This window comes from Pleurodeles waltl, chromosome 3_1, assembly GCF_031143425.1.
Source record: "Pleurodeles waltl isolate 20211129_DDA chromosome 3_1, aPleWal1.hap1.20221129, whole genome shotgun sequence".
Taxonomy (NCBI): Eukaryota; Metazoa; Chordata; class Amphibia; order Caudata; family Salamandridae; genus Pleurodeles; species Pleurodeles waltl.
In genome coordinates, this window is record NC_090440.1 from 1,342,391,756 (window position 1) to 1,342,412,044 (window position 20,289).

Here is a 20,289-nt window from a genome sequence, read left to right on the forward strand (position 1 = left end):
AAAAATAAACTTACACTTTAGTATAAGTTTACGATTTTTTGTTATTCACTAACAAATGTTACTAGTATCTTTAGAACTGCGGAGTCTCCACACTTGTGGGGGAAACTTTGCACATGAAAAGAACGTTCAGGCCTATTTTATATTTGCGGAGTCTTCACCAGCAGTCATAAAGATACTAATAGTAAAAAAAAATGTGTATACTTAAAATTCGTAAACTTACTCTAAAGTGTAAGTTTACCTTTGTGAATCAGGCCCACAGTGACTAGAATCCTGCGCAGTGTGGCTCAATAAAGTCCCTACTAAAAACTGAAAATAGCACTGATGTACTGTTGAAAGACGTTTATCTGAGATGCGTTTAAATGTGTTTAGTCCAGAATGGGAAGAAACCTCATAAAACTGCTATGGGTTGTTCGTGCCTATTGGTTTTCCACCACTGGCTCGTCTCAGAAAGCAGCAGTTGTTTCAGGAGCAGGGACGTAGCTTCCATGGGTGCAGCAGGTGCTGGGGTCCACAGGCCTGAGGGGCACGATTGAACCCCAATTATTGCTGTATTTCATAGTTGAAACAGGGCAGGAGGCCCATTTTCTCCCTTGCCCCACGGCCCCGACACACGGACTAGCCGCAGTTCAAGAGATCATTCACAGTGCAGAAAAATCCCCCAAAATGTGTTTTTCTTTTTTAAATAGAATGTGTAACATACCTATGTAACGTTCAATCATTTTCTGCCAATCTCTTTCTTAATGGGGAGGGATTCTTCCAGAAGCCCATAGCAGAAACTCAGTTAACCCACAACTGAAGACCATTCATTAAAAAATAGCTGAGGGGTATGCTAAATAAAAGAAGTATACTTCTTTTCTGCTATTTGCATCATTGTATATTTTACCATGGCAGTTAATAAAGACGATTACTTAAACGAGTTTTCTTGCTTCCCGAAAAAAAAACGCATTTGTTGATCAACAACATGTTCAGTAGCATCTGCGGAATATGTATTGAGCATGAATAGCATTTTGCATAAAGATGAGTTTCTATCAATGTGTTACCCTGCCACAATGAAGGCATAACACTGGCACTGATTGCACCGAATAAATGCAGCATAATGGCAGCAACTACTTAAGCGCCACGTTCTCAGTTACCTGAGAGCCTCTTCCTTCAATCTGGGGGCGATCAGAACTGCCGACCTTGGAATTGTGGGACCAAGTTCAAATGCCGGCATCGGCTCAAAACTGTGATTCTGGGCAAATAACTTAATCTTCCCGAGTCTAAAAAAAATGCTTCTGACCTTGTGTAATGCAACTGGTGCTCACGCAAATGCCCTCGCGTTATATGAAAGCGGGCTGATGTCCTCCCAGCCATTGCCGTATCAGCTATCTCCTGTTTATTCATTGCCCAGTCGGGTGGATGCCTTATTTAGTTCTCGGAGAGGATTCTTCCACAGTGTTCTGACAGCCCCCATCCCCTAGTACATGTTCTCAGCCCTCTCTCATTTGGACAGATGTTGCATCACTCTAAGACTTTTGAGCATTTCCTTTTTTGTAGAGCTACTTTTTTTGCAAATGTTTAACAGATGGCCCTGGTCCGGGAAGCAATAACTGGGTGAAAAACAAGGTTGAAGCCCATTTCCGCCCCTCGTGCCATTGGCTGCAGCTAGTGCGGCCCTCCGAGCTCAACACTGCGAAATTCAGTGAGCCTTCCCTTCTTGGTGAGCCAGCAATCCCTGCTCACGCTCTGGGACTCTCTGTCTACGTGAACCCGCATCAGTATCCCCCTCACCCTTCTTTAACACGGAGTTCCCTCCGGAGACTACCCCCAAGCATTTTGGAGCTCCCTTCCCCAGTGTGACTCCTTTCTTTGGCGTCGCCCACACCTTTTGGTACCCGCTCGCTGTCTAGGAACCCCGGAGCATGGCCACCCCCAATGACCGGGCAGTCTTGCAGTCCATTTTGAACCCCAGTACCCCCTTTGGGGACCTCTCTGGCGTGGATGTGTTGGAAGAATCTGACGCGGTGGATGACGGTGAGCGCTGCCTGCTTATCTACCTACCTCTCCCACTTGTCTCGGGCACAGGGCCGCGTGCCTATCCTTGTCTGCCTCCATACGAACTTGCTTACTTACCTATTGCGTGCATACTTAGCAGCCTATCTAGCTATAAAGAATTCTGCCTGCAACACTGTCTATACTCTGCCTGCCTACGTACATGTCTGTCTACCTATCTGTTTGCATAACTGCATGCATGCTTGTTCAAGCTACCTCTGTTATACAACTGCCCACTATTCCTACCAATGTGTCTGTCTGCTTCCACACACACACATATATATATATATACACACACACATATATAACGTCCATATATATATATATATATATATAACATGTCCCTGTAACTTTTTTTTTTTTATGTGAATTTCAATGTTTATTAATTCTATTTCCTAACTATAACGTCCCTGTAACCCTTGTTTTTTTCAGTGAATTTCTATGGTTTTTTAACGTAAAGCAATTTAAATTGAATGGTAGCCTCTGGTCTTGAAATTAAATCAACGACAGGCTACTCCTGTTGGAAGTACATGTTTTACTGAGAATGTCAGACTTCATTCTCATATGGCTGAGAAAGGTAGTGTGAATTTATAGAATATATGCTCTTGATTTAGCTTCTGGAGCACCTTCCACAACCTCTACAGGAAAATCATGAGAAAACAGTTTTCTCGCAAACCAGATTCATGAAATCCCAGCAGGGTAAAATCACCTTAGAGCACACCACAATTCCTAAAATTAGTATGGTACCACAAAACAAATGATTTATCTTGTAACAAAATTCGTTATCACCCTATATACGAGTTCCTTTTTGTGACCCTCAAAACCTGCCATGCACTAGAATGCATTTCAATGAGGTGATATTATGTATATTGGTCCCAGGGTGGCTGCCATCACTTTCTGGTTGAAGTGGTGACAGGTAATAAGATCTCACCATAAGATCTGTGCTTAGGCTTCGTTATAGTTAAATTCTGAATTTACTGGTATAAAACCACAGAAATTTAGCAGTTATAGTTAGAGTTATTTCAAGTAACTATAACTCGCGTCCTAAGGTAACAATAACTTGTGCCTTCGCCAAGCATAGCTGATTTCTCCACATATTATATCACTGATGACACCTTCTATGGCATCTTTGATATCATCACTGCAACATTTGCAATACTAGTATTGATAATAAATCTGTGCATGGCAAGGGCCAAGTTATAGTTACCTTAGGGCGCAAGTTATAGTTACTTGAAATAACTCTAACTATATCTGCTCAAGGTTTTGTACGAGTAAATTCAGAACCTAACTATAACGTCCCTGTAACCTTTGGTATTTTTAGTGAAAAAAATAAATATATATATATATATATATATATATATATACTATATATTTATATACGCTATAATATACTATACTATATATTATATATATATATATATATATATATATATATATATATATATATATATATACATATACATATACTATAACTTGCGCCTTTCGCTATGCATAGTTTTTCATCAATAATTTTATTACAAAGGTTGAGTGATAATATCAAAAATGCCATACAAGATCTCATCAATGATATAATATGTCTAGTAATTAGCTGTGCATGGCAAAGGTGCGATTTATAGTTACCTTGGGGTGCGAGTTATTGTTACTTAAAAGAACTCTAACTGCTGAATTTCTATGGGCTTGTACGAATAAATTCAGAACTTAACTATAACCTCCCTGTTACCTTTGGTTTCTTCAGTGAATTTCTATGTTTTTTTAACGTAAAGCAATTTAAATTACTATACGTTGGTTGCAAGGCCTGACCTGCAGCCGGGCCTCACAGCCACGCCCTTATAACCACTCAACCCTGTGCCACACACGTCCTTTGGCCGTGGACAGCGCAGGTTGGCCACAGGGCGTGGATCTGTGAGTGGGTGCGTGAGTGGATCTGAAGGTGGGTGTGTGAGTGGGTGCATGAGTCTGAGTGCATGTATGAGTGAATGAATTAGTGTACAAGTGAATTCATGATTTTTTGTGAATATCATGCATTGCGACGAAAAATTTGCCCCTAAAACACACCTATATCTCACCCCTGGGGTCAGGGTACCTTCACCCTGACCCCTTATGCCACTTTCAGTTTGGATTTTTACCCTCGGGACCGTGTCTAATGAAATAAAATGGTGGCTGCAGCTTTCTAGTCAGGTTCCAGTCAACCAACTGCAACGCTTCTTTTTGCACGCATATTCACGAAACATTTGTGAATTTCGTGAACTATTTGCGAAGTGATTGTGGCCAGAGATACACATTTATTTTCCCTTTAATATCGCGAAAACTACTGAACGGATTTACACCAAATAAGCGAAAGCGGGATCTGTGTACTAAAAGCTAGCTTTCTGCCACACATGGTGTAATTCCATCCAGCGGTTCGAGCTGTAGACGTGTCTAAAGGTCCTATAGGAATTAAAATGGAAAGCACAACTTTTTTAACCCCCCCATTTTATTCTGCCTCTGCTACTTTGATGGATCTCCCCCGAACCTTTCTGTGCGCAACAAGAATTACTGCAACAGTTTTTTTGGAAATTTTGGGAAGACTCGTCAATCAGTGCCAAAGATATAGGCAAGTCTAAAAACTTATTTTCTATCGAAACATGGTCCTAACTATAACTACCTAGGGGCGACCAGTTACAGTTAGGATCATGTTTCCATAGGAAATTGATTTTCTTTTAGTGTTGCTAGTAACTTTGACGCCATTTGACACATCTCCACAAAACTTTCCAAACAAGTGCTCTTTTTTGCTTACTTTGTGCATAGAAAATTTCAAGGTAATCTACAAAAAATGCATTTCCAATAGAAACGTGATCCTAATTATAACTACCCTGCACAACCGCCAATGGGTATTTTATATTTATTTATATGTATATATATATATATATATATATATATATATATATATATATATATATTCACCCAAAAACTAAAGGTTACTGGGACTTTATAGTTAGGTTCAGATTTTACATGCACAAAACCTTAGAAATTCAGCTGTTATAGTTAGAGTTATTTCAAGTAACTATAAGTCGTGCCTTAAAACAACTATAACTCGCACCCTGGCATGAACAGGTTTCTCATCAATAATTTTACTGCAAATGTTACTGTGATTTTATCAATGATGTCGTAGAAGATGTCATGAGTGATATAATATCTGGGGTAATTAGCAGTGCATGGCGATGGCACGAGTTATAATTACTTTAGGACACGAGTTATATCTATTTGAAATTATTCTAACTTATAACAGCTGAATTTCTATGGTAGTGTGTGTAAAATCTGAACCTAACTATAACGTCACTGTAACCTTTGTTGTTTTAGTGAATTTCTAAGTATTTTCACAATTTTATTTCCAAATTGTAACATCCTTGTAACTTTTGTTTTTTTCAGTGAATTTCTAGTTTTTTTTTTTTCATGTTAAGTAAGATGCTCATCGCAATGCATGATGGGGGTGGGTTGGATGCAGGGCCTGGCCTGCCATTGCGCTGCCCCAAACCAAGATAGCTGCTTCTGCCCCGCTTCAATTTGCCATCCATTGTCCAAGGGCATGCCCCTGCAACAAATCAAATGAAAAATATATTTTTTTATTTTATTAGGAAGGTTGGAGATTTTCTGAATTGAATTAAAGCCACACATTACCCATACTATGTTCTGTTTATGCACCTGCACTTTTCCCACAAATCAATCTGAAGATAATCATTTAATTTTTAGCCTCCAATTACAAATTCCTTGGGATTTTCAGTAGGTTTAAACTTTTTCATTTGTATATTTAGCCACTTTATTAATCTGTTAATATTAGTTAATTTTCTAAGCAGTCACAGACCCCCTGAGGAGGCTACGCGCACCCCCATGGGTCCCTGGGAACCACTGTTTTACTTTTTGCCAGTTTGATTCATTGAAGATGGCTTCAGGTGGGCCATACTTTTGTCATAAGTAAAACTGTTAGCGCTCTAGTTGTTCTTTAGAACACTCTAGGAGGCTGTAGTAGAACACAGGAGAATGGCGATTCTCCTAATGTAATGAATAGAGAATCAGGATTTAATCAAAGAAACGGAGGTTAACATTGTGCATTACATCCTTTAATGCCACTCCTGCAGCACCTTCAAAGAAACTTCCAACAATAAAATAAATCTAAAGATGAAACTCTATAGTCCATAAATACCCACTTCACTGAACATTCCTCCTCTTTTAATGCAGTGAAACATCTTTCCTCCTATGCAACTTCTTCCTCCTGCTATCCCCCATGTCCTTGTCATAGTCCTTTTTCTTCCTGGTTACTCTGCGGGAAAAAATACCAAACACGTCACCAAAATTATACTTTCTACATTATACCTTGTACCAGTCAATACACTTTTCCTTCCCACCATCTCATAACATCTATAATCAATATTTAAGTAAAACCACACATTTTCCATTTATTAACCTCATAAAACTCATATTGCTAGTTCTTCAAACTACTCTCCAGCTCATTCTTTTTCCCCCTTTTTTTCTGAGGGTTGCGGAGGGCGGTATAATGTTAGCCTCCATGTCTTTAATGACATTTTTATTCTCTAGTCATTACATTAGGAGAATCGCCATTTCATTTCAAGACCAGAGGCTGCCATTGACACATGCTTTATTGGTTTGAAATAATGCCTTGCAAAAATTCCAACATTTGTCTAGTCAGCTGCTTTAAGAATTCCCTCCAAATGACCACCAGGCAAATACAAGTTACTCGCCATAATCCTTCGCACTGAATGTTACTTAAACATGTTCACGACAATACGTTTTTCTTTCATGATATCCTTCACCCATCAATTGTTGCTGTGCTTACTGCACCATCGGGTTTCACCTAAGATATCAATAACTGACTTTCTCCATGTTTCCTAAATTCCAATACTCTGTTCTCATATTCGGTCATACAGCCCACCACACACAACCTCTTTTCATCTGAAAATCTTGGATAAAAAATTGACTCTGACATAGTTTTTCTTCTTTTCCAGATCTCAAAATACACTCCGTCTGGATTGATAACCTTGTTACTTAGTTTTAACCTTTTCCATCCGAAACTCTTCTGCATGAAATTCAACTTAGTAAAGTTGCTGATTTTCCTGAAAGTCTCTTCAAGTTCGAGTATTTATTCGCAGGCCATGTCAAAAACAATGACAACACAGCAACCCCACAGCACACTGCATCGTGTCCTCAGTGGTCTTCTTAACCTCATACTTTTAAGAGTGCTGCACACCATAATATTCCTACCTACCTCCTTGCCTTCCTTCCACATGTGCATGTCCTTCCAAAATCGGTGACCTGTAACAATTCATAGTCCTGTATCCCAAGCCTTCCTCAAATTTCTCAACTAAAAAATGTATCACTTCCACCACAGGATCCTCCATGGGATCCACACTCCTTTCCATACACCAACATGCCCAAACACTCTATATTCCCTTATATCTTTTCCTAGTTCCTGGAGCCCAGGACTCCTCAAACAACCGCGCCACGTCGTCTCACCCAGCCTTACCCAAACAACTCTACAGCCCTACCCGAACGTCCCTTGGAACATCTAGATCTCCTGACACTTTTCAAACAAGAAGGTTCAGCACCTCCCTCTGAATCAAAGGATGATATTCTCCTCCACTCATTAGTAAACCTTCCCTAGCTGGAATAAAAAAAGGTACTGCACATGCTAACTCTTTCACCATTGGAAACCAAACCTGTAAAACCCAAAACTGTGTCACCAACACTATCTGACATCTCTCTTGTCTCAGCTTCTAGAGCACTCTTTGCATCATTGCAAAAGGGAGGAATATGTAGGTTGTCCTCCCTTTCCATATCTGCTGAAATGCATCTACCCCTGATGCTTTTGGATCCAACATCCAGCTGAAAGAATTCTCCATCTGGTAAGTCAGTCGACTCGCGAACAGATCCACCTCCAATGGGCCCAAATTTTATCTCTCCAATCTGTTGTCAAATTCAAATGGGAGCCGAGAGGCTCCACCAGGCAAAAGCAAACAAAGTCCACTTTTTGACAGCAAGAGCTGTCAAACTGCACCTGTTGTCATAAAGTGGAGTTTTCATCTGTTTCCCTGCACACAATATGCGTACAGGGAAACACGTGTAAACAGTGCTCCCACAAGCAGGGAGCTGCTATTTAAAGCAGCTCCATGTTTGTGGGATCAGTGCCTGCTTCTGCAGGATGTGGGGAGCCGGCTAAGATCACGGGGGCCTTGAGACTCCCCTGCAATCCTGTCACTCTCTCTTCCATCCCATAATGGGACGGTAGAAAGAGAGAGAGAGATTGTCATTGCAATGGTCTCTCCATTCAATGACTTCAAAGAGTAAGACTAGCAAGATATTTGGGACGAATGTTATACTTACGTTTGGATGCAAAGCGGAACATAGTCATTTCTGGCCTAATGGTCAAGGTCTTCTGCTGTCACTCAGGAGGCTGAAGGGCCAAATCCTATTATCACTTGGCAGTGTGTTTGGTATTTCACTAGTGTTTTGACTCTTAAACCTTCCTAGTGAGGGAACATTCACAATTCTTTCCTTTCACATGCTTGTGTTGAATTTCATAGGTATGTCTGGAAAGAGCAGGGTATAAGCCATCGCTTGTAGAGTAATGTTTAAATTCAAAGACCCTCACGCTGAAAGTTGAGGGTTCTAGCCCAGGTGTGCCTTTGGTCATTTCCCTACTTTAATTTATTTTCAACTTCAGAATGTTGAGGTTCATAATGAAAGGTGATCTCACTCTTTTTTAATTGACAAATACATTTTTCTTTTCAATTTGTCCAGAAATATCTCATTCTAAGCATATAATTCACCAAAGCCTAAAAACTTTCTATCTCTATCTCTCTCTCTCAATTAGGGAATATAATTAAAAAACCCATAGAAATTCACAAAAACAAACAAAAGTTTCAGGGATATTTTAGTTAGGCTCACATTTTAAACGTACCAAACCATAGAAATTCACCTGTTATTGTTGGAGTTATCCAAAGTAACTATAAGTTTTGCCCTAAGGTAACTATAACTCACCCCCCCCCCCCATGCACTGGTAATTCCCCCACAAATTACAGCACTCCTGACATCTTTAATAACATCATTGATAATGTCACAGTAACATCTGCAAAATTATTGATCAGATGCATGGCGGGGCGCAAGCAAGAAGATGAACACTGGAGTTTCTATCCTGGGAAATTAAGACTGACTTGTTTTTTAAAAATCTCCTTGAACTTGATTCCGTATTCTTTAATGGTGAGTCCAAAGCCCTTATTCAGGATGCCCTTCGTGAGTTCATAGGACACAGCATCTGCCTCATTCAGTGTCAGGAGTCTATCTCTACCCTTCCCTGAGAACAGTTCCCAAAGAAGAGAGCCCCAATATTTTTTGTTACGTTTTCTCAGGACACAGGCCCTCTAGAAAGCTGTGGACCACTTGGTGATATCATCATCCTCCTCATATTTGGGGACAATCCCTTTGGGGATTTTAGGGTCAGAAGTTTCTTCTCTGTCCCTAGGTATTATGTTGGTGCCATCATTTATGGGTGCTAAACCCATTTCTGCCCTTTCCCTTTGTATGGCCACTATCCTGTCCTCTGGGGGCTATTCTGCGGGACAGTCTTTCAAGATGAGCCTCTTCCTCAGAGACTTCATCATTGTACCTTGATTTACCTGAGCCATCCTCACTAGCGGCAAGTGCAGGTGCACCTTGGGTTGGCTGCTGGGTGCAGGTACCTCAATCTCTTCTTCAAGTGAGGAGATAGCTGGATCTTCCTTGTCACTCTTTTTAGGGTCGGTGGCTTCATCCGCAGGATGGGCCAGCTCATACTATGCCAACAGCTTCTGAAGCATTGCAGTGGTAGGGTGTGAGTCAGTTTTTATCTTGTACCCCTTACAGAGGGTCCTCAACAGCTTGTTGGTAAGCTGCAGATAAGGGGTAAGGTTGAAGTTCTCAGCCACTTCTTCTAAGGTACTCATTTTCACACTAAAGTTGGGACCTTTTTGGAGCTAGGAAAAAATCCTAACACAAGTCCTAACAATAGTAAGTTTTTTAAATTCTGAACTTCAGGGACTTAACCAAGGCCCTAACAGTTACTTTTAAGAATTTAGAAAAAAATGACCAATCAACAAAAATGCAATTTTAACTAAAGGCAATTTTTAGATTTAGTCATGTAGCCACTTATTGACCAAGTGGTATCAGCAAATGCAGAGTCGCAGACCATACTGCTAATCCACCAATGTTGAAAGTTACCTCTCTACATGGTGCACTAAAAAGAAGTACACCGTGCAGAGAGTCCAGTGGATCCCCAGGTGGTTTAGAGAGGCAAAAGTAGGTAAGACTAACATTCTCTTTTGTGGTAATGTGGGCAAGCAGTTAGACTTACCAGAGGGCAGTGCTAAGCATTTGTTGAACTCACAGAGGCAATAAATGAGACACACTCAAACAAATTAGAAAAATAACACTTCTTTTTATATATGTTTTAAAACCAAGAACTTTGTTTAAGAGTAAGTACTGTTTCTGTTATGAATTTTCAAAAGTAAGTTGAATATTTGACCCATGAGCTTGTACGGACAATGCAATACTATGGAAGGAAAAGTCAGCGATGCATAAAGATAGGTACAGTCAGTTTCAGGGGTTCACCTTCAGGGTATGGAGTTGTAGTCGGCCAGGGTCCAAAGGACTACCAGCAGTTCTTTGGGAGGCACCCGGATTTCACTGGGATCAGGGTGCTGGTGAGGTAGTAGCTGGGCACGCTATGGTGAAGGGGGCCACCTGTAAACAGGCTGAACAGGGGGACATAGGGACAAGTCCAAGAGTTCCCAAATGGGGGCCTAGGCCTCAAGAGGTCTTAGAGCAAGAGGGCACAACTGGTTCTTTGGTACCCGGGCCAGGCGGTTAGGGGCCAACAACTGACAGGGACAAAATCAAGCCTGCTGGGCCACTCACAAAGTGGGTCTCAGTGGTGCGGATGTCCACCGACGACTGCTTGGTCCTGGTGCAGTGGGAGTCTCACTGTTGGTGCTTGGTGCAGGGCGTCCAGTACCCCAGGGGTTGGTGCTGCATGGCATTGATTGGTCCTGGTGTCTTAACACTTGGTGGGGAGACAGATCTGGTCCTCCAGAGCATGAGTACCTTCTCCTGGTAGTCCACTGCATCGGTCAGGCTGGAAAGCTGCAAGGCTGTGGACCGGACTCTGCTTGGTGGTGTCTGTGGTCTACAGGGAGGTAGCTCCTCTACTCCAAGAGAGACTGGTGGTGATTTTTTATATGCTCGCAGGCTACCTGAGGCTTTGGTAGTTCTCCAGCTTTGCTGGAGAAGTCACTCTGTCACGACTGTCAAGAGAGTTATGAGCAGGCAGGGATTTGCACCAAAAAGTCTGCAGCTCTTCAGTTCTCGCCAGGCAGTGACTCTTTTCTTCATCCTTCTTCTCTTGATTTGTCGAATCTGAGTTCTTGGGTTCGGGGTGCAACCTAAATACTCAATTTAGGGGTGTTAAAGGGTGTGACAGGTAGCAGCCGATGGGTTGTCTACCTTGAGGGTGATTACGCCCTCTATATGACAACTTCCGCTGGAAAGTGGGCACAACCCTGACCCTAGAATACTAATTCCATCCAAAACAAGATGGAGGAATTTGAAAAGTGGTGTCCACATCAGCTGGTCCACCTCAGAGGTAGGACTAGCTGGATGCAGGCACACCGCCTAATCTTACAAATTTTTTCACCTGTCTTGCCGCCAAGAAGAGGAGTCAGGGCGGCGGGGTGGTCATCTATGCCATTTGTCGAGACCTTGGTCGCATAACAAAGATGGTTGATATTTTTAAGCATCTGCCCAGAGCAGGCTTGGTTCCTGGCCTCTGAGAGCGCTGGCTCACACCTTAGGAGGTCAGAAATCTGTTTAGAGTGACTGTGCTGGTTCAGACCAGTCAGTCAACACACTAGCAGTCGGTTAGGTTTCCAAGAGGTCCTCTAAGGTGCCCACTTGGAGCATGTATTAATAAATCTATCACTGACATCAATGAGGGATTACTAATACAGGATGTTTCATACCAAACATCCCTATGTTCAGAGAAGCCATCCTATAGCTGGGGAACCCATGTTGACCAGTGTCTAGCACATGTATTTACACACTCACTAAATCTAAGAATTAACAAAGACATAGGACGGTAATATATGCTCATGCATATTTGCCCTCACTTGTAATATAATGCACCCTGCCTTAGGGCCAGAGGCCTGCTGCAGGGGTGACTTACTATTATATTATATTATATTATATTATATTATTAGCCGTTTTTTAGGGGACATGGCACACAAGTTTGTGCCATGTCGTGTTTTCAATTTTGGAAGCACCTTGTCACTCAGCCTGCAATGGCAATCTGCATAACTTTGGTGCTGAGTGGCACAAGTTGCACTGCAGCTCTTAGGGGCCCTCTTTAGTACCCATGCCCTAGCTACCAGTGGTACCATTTACTAGGGACTTACAGGGGTGCTAAAGGCCCTGGTCGCTTGGGGTCAAGTGACCAGGTGTCTTTGGGAAAGGAACACTGGCGCTGGGGACCTGGTTAGCAGGAGCATAGTGCACTTCAGTCAAAGCTATAGTTAAACCCAGGCAGAGAATGGAGGGCTGTAACCAAAACCTAGCTCCCTACATATATAAATATACTTTTTTTCTCAATACAAGTCAATGCAGCATGATCATGCATCAACAATGTGTTACTTTCACCAAAGACTTATCTAATGTGCAAGTGTCAGAATCCTAACCTTAAGGAAATGCAAAATGGCCTTGAGGAAAGCATATAATTCATGCACATATTACTGGCCCCATTATTTCCACAAAATACTGCTTCCCTTGACAAGTTTGAAAACGAGGCTATGCTGTTTGAAAAATGTGCAAGCACTGTAGCCATGAAAGATTTCGAGCATAATCAGTGTCGCATGAGGCTTCAAGTTAACAAAACATACATACATAATTAAATGGCTGACACATTCAGGATTAAATATGATGTTGCTCATGGAGCACTTCAGAAGGAATACATATATGTGAATCAGACAAATCTTAAGTTGGTTTTCAAATCTTTAAATCATTTTTTAAATTTTAAATCAGGCTATTCTTCTTGGATTATTTTTGACCTAGGATATTTGTCTTTGTTAGGGTTAAGGTTCCAGACACTTGATGTTTGCCTAAATAATTTACTGAAATCACTCCTGGTAAGCTTGCTGCACATTCCCAATTTTAAGATCCGGTTTAGAAACTACTTCAGCTGTCTCGGTATCCTCATGTAATAAAAAAATATATAAATGAAAATTACATAATAAAACACATACTTAGAGTGGCTTTTGGTCATCCCTTTTCATCCACTGGTCTATTCAGCTGTTATTCAAATTTTGCTTCTGCCCACCACAGAACAAAGCAATGGGCCAGCCCGCTTTAGTCACTGCCTCACTTGCATTGTGCATGTAGTCATTTTGACTGATCACATGTGCCCATGATCAAGCACTCAAAAAAGGGCTTCTGTCTAGATTGCCACAGTGGGTGATAAACATTGGGTTGGAATGCTATAAGGAGGAAATGCTAGTGGTTTTAACTATGTACAAGCATTATTAACATCCCTTTTGGTGTGTTTGATGTAAAACACCAGGTGAGCACGTGTATACCAATATGTGAGACCCAAGTTACACCTCACAAAGACTAACAATCATTCTTATGCCTCATCAGAGAGGTAACTCCATAACTAGGCAAGGGTATGCTCAAACATGGGTGCCTTGTTTGCTATACCATAGGATCTAAGCTACACCTCACAGACGAGGCCTAAGCAGGCTAAAACCAGTATGGAGTTGCTTAGCTTCCATTCTAAAGGGAGTTTTGCATGGCAGTTTGAGGTGGACTGTTCTGACGAGAAGCACGACCAGTACTGATTTGCATAAGGTGGGCTACTGATGGCAAAAAACAATGGGTTAGAATGCTACCTCGAGTGATTGACAGTGGCTGAAACTATTTGTAAGCATTCTTCCCATCACCTTTTCTGTTTTTGATGTAATACCAAAGTGGTCAGCAGTATGCCCAGATGTGGCTCTCTTGCGTTCTGTGGACAGAGTCCAAACTGACAAATTCTAACAAGACCGAAACAGGTTAGGGGTTGCTTGTGCCCCCTTCTGGAGCAGGGCCTCGTCTGACAGTTTGGATGGAGCTGAGGCAGAACACGTGTGATAAAGCTGGGACTCTGTCTAGCATAGCACAGGTGGTGAAAAACAATGGTTTGCAATGCTACCCAGCTCGACCACCACTGATTTGGTCTACCTGAAATCATTCTTCTAGCCATCTTTCGTGGGTTTCACAAGTGCACATCAGCCTGAAAAGGAGTACTCTTAATTGCAACTGCTGGTATACCCGGGCTACTGTTACCCATTCAGTTTTGTATTTTTTACAACTTTTTCATTAAAAAAATAACCAGGGTCTGACTTGTTTGCTTTGTCGATGCTTGTTCTGTTTGGTCACTGTTCACCATTCACATCTATTTTTATTTTTCCAGGTTTAATACTTATTATAAATGGGGGGTTGGAGTTAAAGGTGGTTCTTTTCGTTTCACTAGGTGACTGAGGAGCCCGGTCTGTAGGGGACATGAGATCTCAGCTGAAATATCAGTAAAGCTAAGGCAGGCAGTCTCATGTGAGCCTGTGTGTTGAGAGTAAAGGGGCTGCAGTTAAGAGGGAACTTGATTTTGTTGTAATGAATGGAGAGATGACTTGAGTTTAGAATGGGAGGTCTATTAGGCGAGGATGCGCTTGCAATGGATGAGGGTCCGGAGAATGGATGAAGCAGCTTTACACCATGCAGAAAAGAACATGGCTTGCAATTGTGAATATGTGACCTCCAACTGAGGTGGAAGGTGTTTCAGTGGGTTCGTTGAGCAGAGCAGGGGTGGCTCCTACGCTTGGGTGGAGGAGCGTTGCCCCCCATCAGCAGGAGCTGCCAACCTTTAAAAATAAAAGGATAATAAACAATGGTTATTATCTTTTTATTTCTAAAGAGGCGGGCCATGGGGTGACGAGCAGTGAGGGGAGTGCACAGAGCACTCCCCTCAGTGTGCATGTATGTTTGGCCAGCTGTCTTGGGCCGGCCAAACATACATGCGCACAAGGGCCCTCTCCCACCCGGCACTGTGTTGCTGAGTTGGAGAGAGCCTGCACAGGCTCCCAGCTTGCGCTGGAGCCCCCAGTCAGGGCGCTCCAGACAATCATAACGCAGCTCTGAGGAGCATTGTGATTGGCACAGGGCAGGCTGGGAACCTGTGCCTGCAGTGCAGCAGAGAGAGGCGGCGACATTCAGATAAGTTATTTTTATTTGGTGTGTTGTTTATTTTTGTTGTATTCCCCCTACCCCGCCACTTTTTTAAGTCGCCAGCTGCCACTGGAGCAGAGTCGAAGATCCAAGGCTGCCTGCACTTGGGAAAATCAACCAGGTTTGCAAACCAAGTTTAGAACCCTGGTACTAGTTATTTGAATGTGTCTCCGAAGATCTTAAAGAGTTTGACGATGTGTTTGAAGCTATAGTCTTGTCTCTAAGGTTTTCTGTTCACAGTCAACGCTGAGAGAGATGGGGTGAATGTCCTTGGTAGGAAATGCCTTGGTAGAGTTAAATATGAAATGAGGTGCCTGGGTTATCAAGCATAGTGATTCCGGACCGCATTACTGAGGGAAAGTGGTTAGGCCAGTTAGGGAAATAGTGGGTGGAGAGATAATTATATTGTTTCCGCCACTGACACCCACAACATCTGAAGAAGGCACCATAGATTTCCATCTACTGAGTCCTTGTGTTTTCCCTTTATGTGCCCAACAGATGAGGCCTACAACCCAGAGCTGCTGAAGTGCGTCCAAGACCTGGAGGTGGCAGGGGTGCTGGCCGCAGAGTCAGGGCACCTTGCAGAAGCCATTAAAAAGTTCAATGAGGCTATCCGCCTCCTGCCCGACAGACCATCGGCGCATAATAACCGAGCCCAGGTGCTGCGACTGCAGGGGGACGTGACTGGTGAGTTTGGGTGCAGTGGTAGGCAGTGCACTTCTAGGGGCACAGTACAGGTTGGCCAGGTCATTGGAGCCAGAGGGTCAATGAGTGTCTCTTGTAGGGGAGCAGAAAGGTGAGTCCAGGTTAGCACGTAGTAGTTGGTGCAATCATTTTTAAATTATGTTTTAAATTCAATTTTATTGATTGAGAACAGCCATTAATCATTTTGAGAATAATCTTAGGAGACTAACTTCAGAGTAATACACGTCGGAATCCTATTGGATTTTTTCAAGAACCTCAAGATATTTTGGGTAGAATTTCTGAGTCTTCCCCGGTTTGTTTTTGTATTCAATGTTTTTGTTTTTTCAAGTTTATTATCCTAAGACTTCTGTACCGTGATATAGTTTGCCACAAAAGGGCATGTCGGCAGAGCACTATGCAGGTATGGAGGGTGGTGGGCAAAATGCTGGCATGCTAACCTATGGGTAACTAGTCCAAAGGTAGTCTAGCCACAGATGAGCAAAGCACTGTGTGAACTGGGGTGATGGGCAGAATGGGCATACCCATTCTTGGTTAAACCCTCTTAGAATCTTAGCCCATCTTGATCTACTTGGCAGACTCGGTCCCCACTCTGGATAGTTACGGTGGAGTTTTGTTTTATTTAGGAAGGTTCTCACCCAGCAATCAAAACCTATGCCAGGAAATTTGACTTGTTTTCACATCTTCTTCACTTCCTTGAAATAAAGGCTTCTTCTTGGTCGATGGTTGAAGGTGCAGGTATAATGATGGGCAGAGATTTGTTTGGGTGCTGGTGTAACTCCCGGAACACAGCCATTCATCATTCCCTTAGTGTGCAGAGACTGTCCTGACATTAGTGAAAATGTACAGTATGTCCACCCTGGACTGACCCGAAGCCACTGTGACATTCCACAAGCAATCTAGCATCCTTAAACTGCAGACCTGGTCTCAATTGCTATTCTTCTTGCTTGTGACAAGCTTTTTTTCAGCTCTGTATGCCTATCTGAGGCAATGGCCTACCAGGAAGGCTGTATGCCTTTCCTTTGGCTGTCATGACTTTCCCATTTCTTTGACCCACATCCTTAATATATAAATAACTATTAATATAACCCCACCTCTTCTAGCTACCACTAAACCTTATCTTTATCATAATGCTGCCTGTTACCCTAACCTGAATAAGATTACATTAACTCCAAATTATCCAGTTAAAATAATATTGTGTGTCAGTAATGGCAGTCAAAGTAATGGTGTTGTCAAACTGATAACAGAAATGTAATGGCCTTAAAGCAGGGGTAGGCCACTGTCACAAATTATCCCACTCTTACAGTAGACCAGGTTACCCCAGCCTGCCTCACAGACATCTCAGTATCTTGGATAGCTGAAAGCATTATTTGTGATACAAAATATAATCTCCGTACATAAATCAGTGGTTTGGATGTTGCTCAAGGTTGTAAGTGTGGTTGTTGCTAGTCTTGCTCTCTTTTGTAATAGCAGCTCTATTGTTTCCTTCTAACTTCTCTCTTTTGCCATTTCCCCTAGGAGCACTTGAAGAGTTAGACAAAGCAGTAGCCCTGAGCTGTGGAAAGGGGCGCTCAGCCTGCCAGGCTCTAGTCCAGCGAGGCCTGGTCTACCGCCTACAGGGCCGTGATGAATCTGCTCATGAAGACTTTCAGCATGCTGCAGGTCTGGGCAGCCAGTTCGCCCGCCAACAGTTGGCCCTCATGAACCCCTACGCTGCCCTTTGCAACCGAATGCTGACCCAAATGGTGGAAAAGCTGAGGAACCCCAATGTGCAGCAGAACTGAGGACTCCAAGTCCCAGAGGAGGAGAGCAGCAAAGTACAAAACCTAGTAAAAAACAAAGACTTGTGTCAGAGAGGCACTTCCTATCACCCCAGGCCATATGCAGTAGGAAATGGGTTTGATATTATGAAGCCACCACACATTGCTCACACCCTTACCTCAGACCACACATAGCAGGGGGTGAAGCTGTGGTATTATGTATTGAACTTACAGTTTTCCACCTACCCAACACGCCCATGTTAGTGAATGAACGTGGTGCGCTATAGCACCTACATACTGCCCCTCCTCGACTAAACCTCATACAGAAGGAATTTGCCTCTGATATAGGTAGTATGGCAAGAGACAGTAGCTAAAACATAGTACAAGAGTGTTTCAAAGATCTGAGGAACCAATCCATACAAGATTCAATTGGCAGGAGAGGGCACAGATTGTTCTACACAGCTTTGTTTCAGCGTAGTCGAGAGCGAGTGTGGGGCTCATGTTCTTTCTAGATGTGCCAGCAAAGGTCAGAACCTGAGGAAGCACATCGAAAAGATGGAGCTGAGCCACCTTGCAGGTCATACCTCTTACCCCATATCAGTGAAACAGTAAGAGAGAACAGACCCCTCAATTTGTTTCTTTTCCCCTCTGCAAAATCTGACTAGCTGTCTACCAGTCTAAGTACTCTCAGAGATTAAAGAGAAGGAAAAATCAGTAAATAATAAATACAATAAACTGAAACCATCTGAACATTTTAGCTCCGTTTGTAGGAGTACTAGGATACTTAAAGGAGCTGCAGCTAAGGCATCCCGTCCATATTTGAGCCATAAAACGCAAAACAACTTGCTATTAATCAAAGAGAAGTAGATCTCTTGAAAACTGTAACGTCTTAGGGATGGGTAAGGAGAAACCCCCCTGTGTTTACATGGTGGGGATGAATTGAGACAAAACGTCTTCCCTGGCTAATCCTCTGTACCGTGACCAAGAAAAACACATATTCAACAAGTTTAAAACAGTGTGTCTTCCTCCAGGCAGGGCAAAGTGTTTTGGAAAGAAAGATAAACTACCAACAGGTTCAGTGAATAGCCCGTTTGAACAAGAAGACCCTCAGAGAAGTTTTGGAGGCTACAGGGAGGGCACCCCCCAGACTCCAGGACTGAGACCAGGGGTGTGGGCGCCGGTTCTTCCCAGGCTGGGGCTTTGGATTACATCTATTTCCATCAATCACTTTCTTCAGTCCATTTTGTTTGAAACACAAATAAAGGAAATGTGAACTGTGCTAATATGTTGCTGCTTGTGCTCAAAATGTTTCATTTTACCTTGAGAGGGCAAATGTTAAATACTATTTGTACTTCAGACATGATTTGTTGCTGAGTGTAAGAGATGTTGAGTTGTGAAGTGCTCTGTGGAAATATAATGATATTCATACTTCCATATAAGAATGTCAGTCTTCGAGAGGTATCTCACACCCCGCGTCTTGTAACTGTTGCATTCCTAATGCAAAACTAGTGAGCTTTTTTTGCTTAGCTGCATGGCACAGTTCCACTCTTCATTTTGCAGTTGTTGGGACACACAGAACCTATCTAATCAGCAGTTGATGGAATTAGGAGTCATTTTCCAAAAGCTTTATCACCGATACTGTAAGTCATATATCAACAAAATAAGGTCCCCTTCTTAGTTCAGGACTATCAATTATTGTTCCCAATAGGTCCCAATACCCGTCTCAGAGAATTCAGGAAACATTATTGGGTTTTTAAAGGATCCCTCACTGGTGCTGGATCATTTTCCTCCTTCACAGGACCCTGCATAGGATATGATAGAACCATTAACACAATCTCAATATAAACTGATTAAGTTGCATCTAAGGCCATACAAGGTAAACTCCAGTCAGGAATCAAGTTAAGGGGTTCAATAAGTCATGCAGACAACTCTCAAGACAAAATTATGAATATAAAGAATCACCAAGGGTTGCCTGAGGCGACAAAATAAGTTCAGGTGAACTAACATTACCAAAATAAATATTCCATAAAGAAAATGCAAAACATCAACAAGATTATCTGAGAGACATAAAATAATTGTTTCTCATTTCTAACAAGCATCAAGTCAATACAAATCATCAAAGGTTACATTTTGATAGGCATAGCAAAGCCCTAAATCTGCCAAATCACCAGACTATATGAGTGGGGTGGAAAACATGCGAGCAAAAGAAAGAACAAAAAGGGCGAAAATAATTTGGAAAAAGGGAAACTCGGCAACAAGCTAAAGATAGGTAAAAATGAAGAGCGTCAGCATGTCAGAGGCACAATCAAAAGTCTTCTGCAGGGGATTAGGAAGAAAAATCTGTAAGACCCAGCAAGAGATCTAAAAGGGGCAGTGGCAGAGACGAAGATACCTCTCCAAGGGACTCAGCATGTAGGGTTTTGCATTTGCAAGGGTTCTGTTCCAAAGAAAGATCTGAAATCTG

At 42.4% G+C, this 20,289-nt stretch overlaps 1 protein-coding gene across 1 annotated transcript; it reads left to right on the top strand.

The window, feature by feature from the left end:
* The first annotated feature begins 1,667 nt into the window (after window positions 1-1,667).
* Window positions 1,668-19,104, top strand: TTC36 (tetratricopeptide repeat domain 36). The gene is made up of 3 exons (XM_069224746.1): window positions 1,668-2,013; window positions 15,862-16,050; window positions 17,584-19,104. Exons 1-3 carry the CDS (start codon window positions 1,902-1,904, stop codon window positions 17,847-17,849), a joined length of 567 nt encoding a protein of 188 aa, XP_069080847.1. The 5' UTR covers window positions 1,668-1,901; the 3' UTR covers window positions 17,850-19,104.
* The last annotated feature ends 1,185 nt before the right edge of the window (window positions 19,105-20,289 follow it).